This window comes from Drosophila montana, unplaced genomic scaffold (genome assembly GCF_035044405.1).
Source record: "Drosophila montana isolate Dmon_TW-CO22-7 unplaced genomic scaffold, ASM3504440v1 contig_3733_1, whole genome shotgun sequence".
Lineage (NCBI taxonomy): Eukaryota > Metazoa > Arthropoda > Insecta > Diptera > Drosophilidae > Drosophila > Drosophila montana.
The window spans coordinates 1,538,390-1,551,977 of NW_026998620.1; the positions used below are offsets into that span (position 1 = coordinate 1,538,390).

Below are 13,588 nucleotides of genomic sequence, written 5' to 3' on the forward strand. Positions count from 1 at the left end.
CTTTCTCTCTGTCTCTTTCTCTGTGTCCATTTGATGCGTCTTGTGAGTTGCGTGGTAATTAGATTCTCAAGTGTCGCATTTACAAGATGAATAGTGCGTAATGGCCGAGCAACCTTTGGGGCAGCAACAGAAACAACAACTATGACTTGGCTTCTCTCTGTCTAATTAAAGTGATAAAATCTCAGAAAGCAACAATTAAAATCCATGCACAAATTGCGCCGCTAACACTTGACCCCACAATGAGAAAGGGAGAGAGTGAGAGAGAGAGAGAGAGAGAAGGAGGGGAACAGAGTGAAGCTGGGAATCGCAGAGAATCGACTTTGGCAAATGTTTGCATTCAGCAGCTGGAAAAGTCATTATAGAAAAGCGTATCCAAGGCAAAGCACTCGCTGTGAAGTGCTTGTACGTACACACACAAACACACACACACACACACACACACACACACGCACACAGACAAAGTATTTGCCTTGGCACACAGACAAGTTCGCAGCGTCTTTGGCCCTTGCAACTGTTTAGCGCAAAGGCGATCAGCCTTGCCCCTTCTGCCATATTGACATGCAACAAACTGTTGCAGCTCAACTCTAGCAAAATTTCGTGGCAACAAGCAGCGCAGCCTGCAACATCATGTGGCAGCAATGTTGGGGCCAAGGCAACGTCTACGCTTTGCCCAAAGGTTGCAGCAGCTCTTCCTTTTGGCGGCCAGTTTCACTTTGCCGCAGATGCTTTCACTTTTTTGGTAGTTTTTATTTTTTTTCTTTTCATTTTTTTTTTTTGGGTCCGTGTCACGTTCGCCTGCGCTTCCATTTATCATCCACGGGTGGCTGTGCGCCGGTCCGGTCCATTGAACCCAAAGCAAATATAGCATGAAACAAGCTTAGGGGTATTCCTTTTTTTTTGTGGCCAGCAACGGGTTAAGGCTCTTGTCATTTGTCAAGGTGACCAAATGGCGACCGCTGCGAGGCGAGGTCATTTTGCAGCTGGCCCCAAAATCATATTTAAATTCCAACCTATTTGCGCAAATTCTTTGGGATTTGTGCAAACAATTGCGACAATGTGGCAGGACCTTTTGTCTGCCTCTTTCCCAGGCGCTGCAAAATGTAAATGAAAAATTGTTTGCATCGCATGTTGCTGTTGTCTGTTGCTGTTGTCCGTTGCAGTGTCATGACCAGAGCCTGCGGGCCCAGAGAGAGAGAGAGAAAGCGAGAGTGAGTCTAAGTCTAAGTCAGAGTTGAAGAGCCTCGAATGTCAAGGCTTCAAATTCCTTTATAATGTGCACATTAAATGCATTGCAATTGTGTTTTTATACGCTAGTAGTGAGTATTATAAAATTGTCATGAAATGTGTAACGTATAGTATATATATATATTCCTGATCCTTATAAACAACCGAGTCTATAAGCCTGTCTGTCTGCCCGTTGCTCTCTCAGTTTTAAAGCCATCATCTTCTTTTTGTTGCAGGCAGCACAAATGTTGGATTCATTCAATATATCTCATATAAACTTATGGTCATTTATTATTACTACATTTATTTATAACTACTTCATATGGAAAAGATGGATGGATCATACTCGGTAAGTACTTTACTTCTCTTTTATCTAAACATATCTGCAAAGCCGTAAGCCTCGGTAAGGGTATTTAATCTTTGGTGAACAAAGCCGTCCTTCTTTATTTAAATTTTGTTTGGCTTAAACAAAGCTCAGTTTCCATAGCCGGCAGTCGGCTGGCCATGCTGATTGATGAGCGCAGCTTAGAGCCTGGTCAGCTTTTCACATTTGGCAGCATGTGGTTACAGTCGTGGTCATATTGATTGGCATTTAACATTGAACTTTGCATGTCGTTACGGAGCGTATGACGATGGCTGAGGGGAATGGGGGGATAGGGGGGTCGAAACGCAAAGCAAATGATGTGCCATCGAAATTTCACCGCAAATACTTTTGGGGAAATTGGAAACGTGCAACGCGTAAGGTAATCAAGCGCGAGCTTTGTTTATAAATTACTCAAATGTGGCATAACGCGAAAAACAGGACTTATTCTGTTGTGGCTGCCACGCAAATAGCAGCAGCAGCGGCTGCGGCAGCGACAGTGGCAATGGCAGTAAAGCCCCCCAGCTGGGCCTCGCAATTTATTTTCAAGAAGCTCAAACGCTAAGCCCGCGCTGAGGGTGGAAAACTAAGGCATTTCCTATGAAAATTTAAATTTGTTGCGAGTATTTACAAGAAAAGAAACACAAGGAAAATGATTTGTTATGTGCTGGCGACATGCAAATCTACACAAAATATTTACATTAAATTGACTTGAATTGAAAGAAAATTGCGCTGGGATAACAAACAAAGCAACAACAAACAACAAGCAACAGCCACAAATGTGGTTGACAGCATGGCAAAAGCATATAATAAATTCAACAGCGTGGCAAGTTCGTCAGGCCAGCAGACAGTCAGACAGTCAGTCACGGAGTCCGGCTTTCCACGGCGGGGTCAAAGTGAAACGTAATTGGCCAGCAGCGCTTAATTTTTGATTAACCATCGCAGACGAGCGGCAAGCTGCGGGCAACCAGCACCTGACAACAGCAATTGCCAATGCCAACCTGTGCGCCCAGCTTCGAGCAGCATTTTCCAGCGGGGGCGCCTCTGATGTCAACACAAAGTGAAAGTGAAAATTTCGTTTGCAAAAAAACAATATATACATATATATATATATGTGGAAGGCTTTTCCTTTTATGCAATTGTTTTTGGCCCACGATTGGCGGTTCCCAGACTGCCAACCCGCATAATGTACGACTCGTTCTGGTTTGGTTCGGCTCCAGAAAACAAAGGCCAAATAAATCGATGGCCGCGCTGCAGACTCTGGTAAAAGTTTTGCGCCGATCTTTTCAAGTTCGTTGCTTAACTCTTTTGTTTCTAAGCGCCGCAATTGCCATTGATCGTGGGCCAGGCGGCTAAGCGTTTTGTTTGCTTTGCTGTTAACACAAATGGCAATTACAGCAAATTGGCAATTGCTGCTGCTGCTGCGGCTGCTGCTGTTGCTGCCGCATTTATTTAGCTCTGCTTTTTGGTCTATTAGCAGCCGATGAGCTGCGGCTTCCACTGCGAAAGTTGCATTGCGATTGCGTGTGAGCTCTACGTGAATTATCATAAATTATCGCCAGCGGATTATGCGGCTTGGCTTCCCATAAACACACACACACACATTTGTTCATCTGTGCATGTCCAAAATGTAGAACAAGACAATGCACCTTGTCTCGTTGCCTAGCATCAACATTTTCTACTTTCACGCTACTCACCTGTGGCTTGCATCTGTGCAGCAAAAATGTCTGTATATGTTATGTATGCACACATATTTATTCGAGATAATATACAGCTGACATCTCGTTGTCAGACATTCCTCTTGAAATAATAATTAGTTTAATGAAAACCTCAAATTATACAGGAGTCAACCAGTTGCTTTGGTTTCGCAGCTGCAAAAGAACCGCTGACAAAAACTCTTTGTTATAGCATTTGCATTGGCAGCCTGAAAGTATGCTTTATAATTTGTGCATACTGAAAAATGTGTTCAATTAAGAAAACTATTTTACAAATGAGATGAAATGCAGCACACGGAAGAAAACAAAGTAAGGGGAAAACTTTTAGTATTCCTCGTGTTGTCTGTCGGTGGATGGTCCGTATGAAGGCAATGGAAGCTAAGAGCTTGAGATATTTGCTGTTAAATATATGTGTACTTTTGAGTGAATCCGAAACGCTTGAGGAGTTAAGATTTGCCTCCTTCTGCCTTTCCTTATACCCTAAACCCTTTTTACCCAATTTCAATGGGTTCAGGGTATAGAAAAATGCAAGGATACGGAAAGAGTATAAAAGTGGGGGACGCATTAAATTCTGTGATATATTGGACTAAGTATCGACACACTTAGCATGAAGTTTGGGTATCAATTGCCCGAATAAACAAATATATATTAATAAAAAATTAAAGGTTTTTTTGTTCTATAATTAAAGCAGAAGTTTCTATCGGGTTTTTTCTTCTATTATAAAAAAAAAGTTCTTTATGTTTGTATATATGCAAATACTACTAAGGAAACTCGCGTAAAATAGAATTTCTTTGTGTTTCCAACAATATGGATGGTCGACAAATATATATGGTAATTAAAAATTAAAATACGAAATACGTTGGTTTTTGTTTCCTTGATTAAAACAGTTGTTTCTATCAGGTAATTTCTTCTTTATAAAAATAAAATTGTATATAAGTTTGTATATATGCAAATACTCCTAAAGAAACCCGCGTAAAATAGCAATTCTTTTCTGTGTTTCCGCCAAAGTTGATCAAAGAATAATTGCAATATGAATAGCAGCAAGTAATAATAATGCCAATTTTGTTGCGAGTTCTGTAGCTGCACTTTCATTAACTTTCTTATTGCCAGCGACAATTTTCCAGCAATTCTGGCTGGCAAATCAGCAATTTACACACAAATTGCGTTCATTTCGTTTTCTATGCACAGCACAGCTAATCTATCTGTGCCAAAATCTTTGCGTGTCCAAGCGAAAGACAAGAGCAGCCAAAAGCTGAGCAAAAATATATAGAGGCAGGTGTCTGTGTCTGCTTGGCCAAGTCTTTAACAGACTGCAGCCGATGAAAGTGGGCGTCAGAGCGAATATATCATTAAGCGCAGCAGCAGTAATAAAAGCAGAAAAAAATAAAACAGTTCAAAATAATTACAAAGACTTGCTAATTACGACAATGAGCAATGAAATTGGCTGGCTGCCTTGCTAGGCCTGGCAATTGCACTAAATCTGCAGCGAAGCTTTGCCGGAGCTTGGCTTAGGAACTGCATCCAACATGCATATTACGCTCTGAATAGCCAACAATTGGCGGCGAGGCGCCAACAAAAGCAAAACTGGATGCAACGGCTGCCTGGCTAATTGTGGCATGTTGAAGTGTATAAATTTGTGGAGCAGCCGGCCGCACAAGATCAGTTGGCCAAGCGAGCTGGCCAGAACAACAGCACACACAGACAGCCACAAGAAGGCCCCAAAAGGATAAACAACAACAAACACAGCACACAGAATGGATACGCGCTTGGGTCTACTCGCCGCCCTGCTGCTAGCGGTGCTCTATGCGGAACGGCCCACCTCGGCGCTGGAGCTGGCCCACAACAATGCTACGGGCAGTGGCGAGAACGGGCTGCTGCGCACGGTGCGCCACGTGTGGGTACAGTGCGCCGAGAGCGAGGATATTTTTTGGTGCTGCAAGCTGCACGGCGCTCGGCTGCTGGGACGGGCACTCAAGGTGCAGCAGCTCAGCATTGTGGATGGCGTTAATCTGGTGAGGCGTGCCGGCGGCGCCGAGGAGACGCGCACAGGGCGTGCCAGCATTGCCGAGCATCAGCTGAACAATCGCGATCTGGAGCACATGTCCAGCAAGAGCCTGGACGCCCTGCTGCTGGAGCGCTTCCTCAACTTCCTGCACAGCCATCAGCTGCAGGTGAATCTGCCGCGGCTGCTAAAATATGGCGAACGCAACAGTCAGGACTGGCTGCAGTCGCTGCTGGGCTACTTTGTGAATGGAGGCGATGGCGATGGCCAGAGCGAGAGCGAGGGTCGCAAGAAGAAGGACGACAAGAAGTATCTGGGACCCTTCATAGCCGCCGTGCTGCTCAAGACGGCCATACTGAAGATGGCCTACCACTCGATTGCGATTGTGGCTGGCAAGGCGCTGATCGTGGGCAAAATAGCGCTGATCATCAGCGCCATCATCGGGCTGAAGAAGCTGGTCGGCCACGAAGGCGGCGAGAAGACCACCTATGAGATTGTCAAGCATCCGCAGGTGCAGCAGAGCCACACCTACTCCTCGAGCCATCAGGGCGAGTACGACAGCGGCGGCCATGACGGCGGCTCCTATCATCGCAGCATCGATGACGAGATGATGATGCAGGACAAGGCGTACCAAGGCTGGCTGCCCCAGCCTGGTGTCGCAGCAGGAGCAGGGGGAGGAGCTGGCGCCGGCGCCGCCGCCGCCAAGCTGTCCCGATAAATCTCGCGTAGCATCTAACGCATAACCAAAGACCGAAAATTGTTTCGCATAGCTTCAATTTTGTCTGCAATTGTATTTACACTTGTTGACTTTCAACCTAGTTTTAGTTTAGTTTACGTTTACATTTACCACAGAAATACACATAAAGCTAGAGAAAACCGGGCCGTCTGGGCGCCGCGGCTGCCTCCTTATTGACTGCCAAGTGCCGGCGACTGGGCTGCTCCATCTCGTAGGCATAGTAGGCCTGCTCGTGACCGGGATGCGACTCCTCTGCGACCGTCTCCAGATGCACGCCGCTGTAATCATGCGTGGGCATGCTCCGATGCCAGCCACTCTCGTGACTGTGCCCCCCGCTGGCGACAATCACGTGCTCCGGACTACCACTGTGGCCACTCGATCCCTTTTTTAGACTGCCCTGCAAAAGAGAGCGTAGCGCCAATGACTCGACCAGGCAGAGCTACTTCTCCCACACTCAGAGATAATAATTGTACCTACTCAAATCAAGACCAAGCCGGCCAGGGCCCATTTCATAGACTAAGAACTATTTTTGTAGTGCCGAAATACAATATTCAAATACAGTACTCAATCTAAGAAATATTTTTCTTCAATTGAGAAGGTTTTAAGACTTCGCATAAAATAGGACTCTCGGATCACATAATGTATATATATTCCTGATCAGAAATAAGAGTAAATCATCAAGTCAATCGAAGTGCATTTCGGATATTTAAGAAATTATTCTTTCGAGCGAATACAATTTTTTCAGCTCGAGCTGTTCGTGCTGCACGCAAATATGAAGTCGGATTCGACCGAAAACTTGCTTCAATCACAAAAAGAAGTTCGACCTTTGCGAGTTCGCTTCAAACTCGACTTCATTCGGTTGTGTTTGAGCGTGTATTATCTCGCATCGAACATGTTGTTGATTCGAGAAGGTCGAACTTCGTTCTTATAAACCTGTTCGTGTTGTGGTAGTCGTTAATTCGAACACTGCTTAGCTCGCTGATCGAAAGCTCGAGTCTGTCAGTTTTCGACTAAATCGATTGAGTATCCGAGTTGCACGCAAGTGAATTTACAGATGCAGGGATCTTTTTCCTTTTTTCTTGCTCACGTTAAGTCTTGAAATCAAGAGACATTCATTTCTAATTTAGAAACATTCAAGAACGAAAAATATTTGAAAATTGTAAACAATAAACCTTGAATTCTTCCGCTCACACTAGAATTTTTCTGGAGCTTTTCTCTGAGTGTGGAAACTTGGTTTATATGTGTGATTAGATTAACTCACCAGCAGCGATATGGCCAGCGCTATTTTGGCCATTATGAAGGCTCCGCCTGCGATGAGTATGACCTTGCCGAGGAACATTTGTGCGAAGGTCGCGAGCATTATCATGCCGCCCATCATGGCCATGTTCTTATCTTTGTCCTTCTTCTTGCGACCTGTTTTGTTGAAACAGTTTTCATATTTATTTAAGTTTTTCTAACATATACCCTGAACTCATTGAAAATGGGTAGAGCGGGTATATTGGTATTGTGCAAATGTTTGTAACAGTTTTCGTGATCAAGACTACAAGCTGAGTCGGTCTAGCTATTAATGCCTGTCTGTCCGTCTGTCTGTCCAACTACATACATGTATATCATATGCAGAACGAGATTAATATTTCTTCTCAATATCTCGTCCTGCTAGATTCTCCAAGCGTGATATGTTCGTGGTAGGTTCTCGCATAATAAACACAGATCGGGAATAATTCACTTTCTGGTACCCACACTTTTAGAGATATATTTATTTATTTAGAGATGTAGCCTCGGGCTTTGGTATTTACACACATTCTGATGCCATATTCATGCCCAGCTAATTTTATATAGATCGGACAATAGACACCGAAGTTATCGAAGAACACATTTCCCATACATTGCATGGGGCGTGCCTATGTGCGTGCGTGTGTGTGTGTGTGTGTATATTTGTGTGTGTATGCATAGAAGAAAGCTAGAGTGCTTGCAACGACAGCTCGAGGCTGGGTTCAGGGTATCTTCTAGTCGGGATTGCCCGACCAGAGCACTCTTGCGTGTTATCTTTACCTTTCATTTTCTTTTTTTTCTTTCTCTTTTTTTGCCTATCTTTATCTTTGTCTGTATCTGTAAAGCCCGCCAATATCTTATCGATTTTATCATCAATCGTACCTTGATCCAAGCCCAGCTCGTTGCCGAACTCATCGATGGCATTCGATATGGTCAGCTGCCTTGGCAGCCGGACACGCAGCGCTCGTCCTTCGGCTAACTGCAGCAGCTTGCCAGCTAATCCCGGCGCGCTTTCCCTGCCTGTCTGCACGTCCTGCCCGGGTTGGCTCCTCTCCTGTGGCTCTATGCTGAGGGATTCGCTCAGCTGCCAGCTGCTGTTGTCCTGGCGCGCTGCATCCAGCAGACGTTCGGCTTGGGCGCCCAGGCATTGCCACGCCTCCGCGCCGCTCAGACACTGCTGCAGCAGCCGGGCCAGGCTGTGTGTTGTCCACAAGGATTCGGCACTAGTTCGGCTTAGCTTCTGTGCCTGGCCCGTGCCGAGTAGAAGCCACAGCCAGAATAAGACGAGTTGCCGCATGCTTGTCGTTTAAGCCACAAATAACCGGGTTCAGAGCTTGTGGCTTATTATTTATATGCCTGTTGCAGAGCTTGTGACGTCATCTATTTGTACAGAATATACAACAATTAGATGGCTTGTCAAAGCGCGACACGGCCAGCGGCGCTCTTGATAGGAATCTAATAAGAAAAGTTTGTTTTGGAAAAGTCTTTCACGCAAAACGCGTACCCCAAACTCGAACTCGAGCTCGAGCCCGAACTCTTGACAAGCTGCTCACTGAACCGCAAAATCGTTTGCCTAAACCGACTTTCGTTTTTGGAAAGCGCTTCAAAATAAAAATAAAAATAAATATATAAAAAAATATTTGCCAAAAACTTTTTGCTAACGCTTTTCATGCCGTGAAAAGGTCATTTATTTTTGCTCAAAATAAATAGATGAGGCGATCCGCCGTTCTGTCTGTCCGTCAATCTCAGAGACTTTGAGATCTGGAGAATTAAAATGGGTGCATGGGTGCACCTTTAATTATCGATAACTTCCCCTGTTTCGATTAAAATCGATAAACCTAGAATGTTTGTCACGGCAGCTTAGCGCTGGATACAGGGTATATTATTTATTTATTCTTTTGTTTATTTATTTATTTATATATTTATTTATATATTTAAATATTTATTTATTTATTTGTTTATTTATTTATTTGCTTATTTATTTATTAATTTACTTATTTATTTATTTAATTACTTATTTATTTATTTACTTATTTATTTATTTATTTATTTATTTATTTATTTATTTATTTACTTATTTATTTATTTACTTATTTATTTATTTATTTATTTATTTATTTATTTATTTATTTAATAACTTATTTATTTATTCATTTATTCATTTATTTACTTATTTATTTATTTATTCGTTTATTTATTTATTTATTAATTTACTTATTTATTTATTTAGTTACTTATTTATTTATTCATTTATTCATTTATTTACTTATTTATTTATTTATTTATTTATATATTTATATATTTATTTATTTTATTTATTTATTTATTTATTTGTTTATTTATTTACTTATTTATTTACTTATTTATTCATTTACTTATTTATTTATTTATTTATTTATTTAATTAGAATACACAATTTCTTAAAATCATCACCGACCGATTTATTTGCCCGTCCGGCTCTAGTCTAGCACATCCAAACAAAGTACTCTTGTTTTATTTTGCATAAGTTAAGCTTAACTAATTGGAACTAGATTTAAATTGGAACATATTGATCCAATCTCACAGCGATCTGACATCCACCACCTGCCAGCCGTTCATGTGGTTGTTGTTGGAACTGCTCTGGAGATTGCGCACCAGCGCATCCGCTGAGCCAATGCTGTCCTCCAGTGGATTGACTGGCCTGCGCTGCTTCTCATACTCATAAAAGCGATCCTCGGTAGTTGGCTTGGCACTGGCTGCAGCTGCGGCTGCGGCTGCTGTCTCACGGGGCTGCTCGAAGCGCACTTTGCGATCGCTGCGCTTGTACGGCTGCGGCTCGTGCACATTGTACTGATGATGCAGCTCGTCGCCATGGCCAAACACTGTGGTTTTGCCTGGAAAATGGCCAATGGGTCGGGCCGCGCCAAAGCCGCCGGCATAGCCAAAGTTGGGGCCGCCGCCGAAGCCACCGCCCAAGCCGCCGCCCAAGCCGCCGCCCAAGCCGCCGCCCAAGCCGCCGCCCAGGCCACCCAGCGTGCCCAGGACGCCGCCCAGGCCCAAAAAGCTGCTCACATAGATGGCCAGCTTGGCCAGGAACAGCGACTTCTTGAGCAGCAGGCAAATGCCAGCAAAGAGCAGCGGCACCAGCGCAACCAAATTGAACTTGAGGCCCAGCAGAAAGGGCACCAGATACTGCTGGGCCAGCACGCGACCTAATTGGGAATAGAAGCTTCGTCAACCCAACTGGTCATAGGCTCATCCATTTACTAGCTCACCCGTGCTAGCATCCTCGAAGCCAAACTGTCGCTCATCGTGTCCAGTGTCGAGCACAAATTCCGCCACGCTGTTCGCATCGGCTGTGGGTCCAATTTTGAACATCAGCCCGGGATAAATGGCATCCATATGCCACTCGAGGCTGCGCTGTCCCATTACGGCGCCCGCGTTCTCCAGTATGCCACGAAAATCAACCGGATCTGTGTCCAGCACATTCACCAGCGAGCGACTCGCCGCCGTCTCCCGCTTCACGGCCACAAAGTCGGCCGCAAATGTCACATTTTCGCGCTCCTCGAAGCGCTGTATAAAATTCAATGCGGAGCGCCCCAAGCATTCGCTTAGTTGGGCGCGCTTGGATCCCCGCACGCACTGCTTGAAATGCTGCAGCTCCTGCAGACTGTCCTGCCTTAAGTCGCTGCCCGCAATCGCCTCCAGCTGCAGCAGGCTGATGAGCAGCAGCAGCAGTGCCTCCATTGGTGCCATTTCCTCACCAGTCTAGTCTCTAGTAATGGGTGAACGCGATGCTACTGAGCCTGCTGCCCAGCTGACCCGTTCGCTTTATAGTCGCTGCCCTGCCCTCACAGCTCGTTATACAATGGCCAGCTCAGTTTTTGGCCAAATATGATCAGCTTTGGTTCAACATTTTGCACATGTAACGCCGCCGTGGCCCAATAACGGAAATTGTTGTACATCAAAGACGAGCGGCTGACGTTTGCTGCTGCTCTTGTTGTTATTGTCATACCCTGTACACACTTAAAGTGTATAGAAAAGGGTATTTTGATTTTGAGTAAATGTATGAAAATGTAGGCGGAAGCATCTCGATCAGGACGACTTGATTTAGCTTTCTGTCCCCTAGAAACTGAGAAACGCAGAATAAGCTTCTCTTTTTTCTCGATTTCTTCCTCGATTTCCATATAATCGATAAATATCGATAAATATTGGTTTGCTTTTTGAAGGAGAACTTGATTATAAGGGCTAGATACACAAAATTTGATATTTAGATTCTTGTCTAGTATAAACAGCTGAAGAATATTAAACTTGTTGGATACCTTTCTCCATTCCCATCAGAAGTGGAAAAAACTATTAACTTTGGTATTAACACAATTATATGTGCCAAGTTTAATCCCTGAGAGCTTGCTGGGTATCTCAATAATCTCAACAATAAATTCTGTGGTTTATCAAGAGTGCATTTCCCATAAATATTATAAGCCGAAGGTACGAAAACGAATTTCCTATATTCAGAAGTAAGTTAGAATATTTGTAACATCAGCTTATCGCTGAGTCGAGGGTATCTGCTAGTCAGTCCCATCCAGCTAGAGCACTCCTACTTGTTGTTGTAGTTGGCACCATGGTCATGGTCAGTGCACACGCGCTGCCCGGCAACCCACGGCGCCGACTTGTGGCCAATTTTTGGCTTTTCGCACATCTTGGCCATTATGTAATGAGCCATTGTTGTTCCAGGAAAATTATGAAAGAAGCGCGACAGCTTAGATCCGATAAGAGGGGCTGTGGTGGGAGGAGGGGAGGGGAGGGGCTCCATCAAATAAGCGACTGCAATTATGGCATTAACCGAAATGAACGCCCATTTGAAAAGTCAAAACAATAAAATTTGTATTTTTAAGCCTATTTAGACATCCAAAGCAAACAAGGCAAACAAATCAGCCAAAATTATTAAATTTAAGTTATTTTTGGTAGCGATAGAAATTGGGTCTTCTTTTTGTGTTGCTTCTGTGACCTTTATTTAATTAACAGGTATTGTCGTTAGGTCGCTAAAAGGCAGACATAATTAACGCCTTCTCAGGCTTAGGCAAATTGAGGGCATTGAGGGCAAAAGGCGGCTGGTACCAAAAATACTTACCAGGCACCTGTCCCAAAGGATGATATGATAATCTGTCAAATGGAATAATTGATGAAAAATAATGGTATTAAGGTTCAAATTAAAATAAGCTTGAGGGACAAGAAGACAAAGTTAAGGCAACAAAAAATATGTGACAAAAAGTCCAATTCAAAAAGAAAGGAAAAATTAAAATGAAAATTGAAATTAATTTTTCAATATTTTTATTTTTGTTTACAATATGTTTGATTCATATTTTTATTAGCACAAATTTTTAAAATGTTTTAAAATGAGATAAGCATAAACATGTCTGTCCTCATAGAATAACTATACATAAACTGGATCAGTAACAACATTAAATACAATATATTTCCATTCCACTTTTAGTCTGTTTATATCTTCATATAGATTCCCATAAATATATGCATATTACGGAGTCCGATTTAAGAAATATTTGTATTAATTGGCAAAGTAATCAATTGTCAAAAATTAAATGAATTTATTTGAATAATCTAAAATATTAATCCTTAAACTTAAAATTAAAGCTGCAATAATTTTTTAGTTTGAATCAACTTTGATTCCTCCAGACTATTTAAAAGTTTTAAAAAGTTTTAAACACCGAAGATTTAATACCCTTGCAGACCCAACCTTTTCAAAATACTCATAGTGCTTTGCCCGTATCTAAGAAGCACAGGGAAAATAGTTAATGCCGAGTATGGTTAAGATATCTTGAAAAACAAAACAGGTTTCCATACAACAACTTAATTTTCGACCGATCGTTCCTATGGCAGCTACATGATATAGTAGCCCGATGTGAATAAGATTTTGCATAAGTGGAGGGAGCATAGTAAAACTAATAAATGCCGAGTTTGGTCAAGATATCTTGAAAAACAAAAAAGGTTTCCATACAACAGCATAATTTTCGACCGATCGTTCCTATTGCAGCTGTATGATATAGTTGTCCGATCTTAATAGGATTTTGCATATATATGGGGAGCGTAGTAAAACTAATAAATACCAAGTTAAGTCAAGATAACTTTATAAACAAAAATGTTTTTCATACAAGAACCTACTTTTCGACCGATCGTTCCAATGGCAGCTATATGATATAGTGGTCCGATCCAGCTGGTTTTGACATATGAACTGCGTGCAACAGAAAGAGGCAATTCTGCAAAGTTTCATAAAGATAGCT

At 42.8% G+C, this 13,588-nt stretch overlaps 2 protein-coding genes across 2 annotated transcripts; one reads left to right on the forward strand and one right to left on the reverse strand.

Annotated features, from left to right (window-relative positions):
* Window positions 1-5,054: 5,054 nt before the first annotated feature.
* Osi11 (Osiris 11) lies at window positions 5,055-6,020 on the forward strand. Its single transcript, XM_064694692.1, has one exon. It carries the CDS (start codon window positions 5,055-5,057, stop codon window positions 6,018-6,020), a length of 966 nt encoding a protein of 321 aa, XP_064550762.1.
* Window positions 6,021-6,168: 148 nt separating this feature from the next.
* Window positions 6,169-11,328, reverse strand: Osi10a (Osiris 10a). The gene is made up of 5 exons (XM_064694693.1): window positions 10,565-11,328; window positions 9,894-10,501; window positions 8,193-8,466; window positions 7,300-7,451; window positions 6,169-6,435 (listed from the first exon to the last, which is right to left on the reverse strand). The coding sequence occupies exons 1-5, from the start codon at window positions 11,043-11,045 to the stop codon at window positions 6,169-6,171; spliced, it is 1,782 nt and encodes a 593-aa protein (XP_064550763.1). The 5' UTR covers window positions 11,046-11,328.
* Window positions 11,329-13,588: the final 2,260 nt, after the last annotated feature.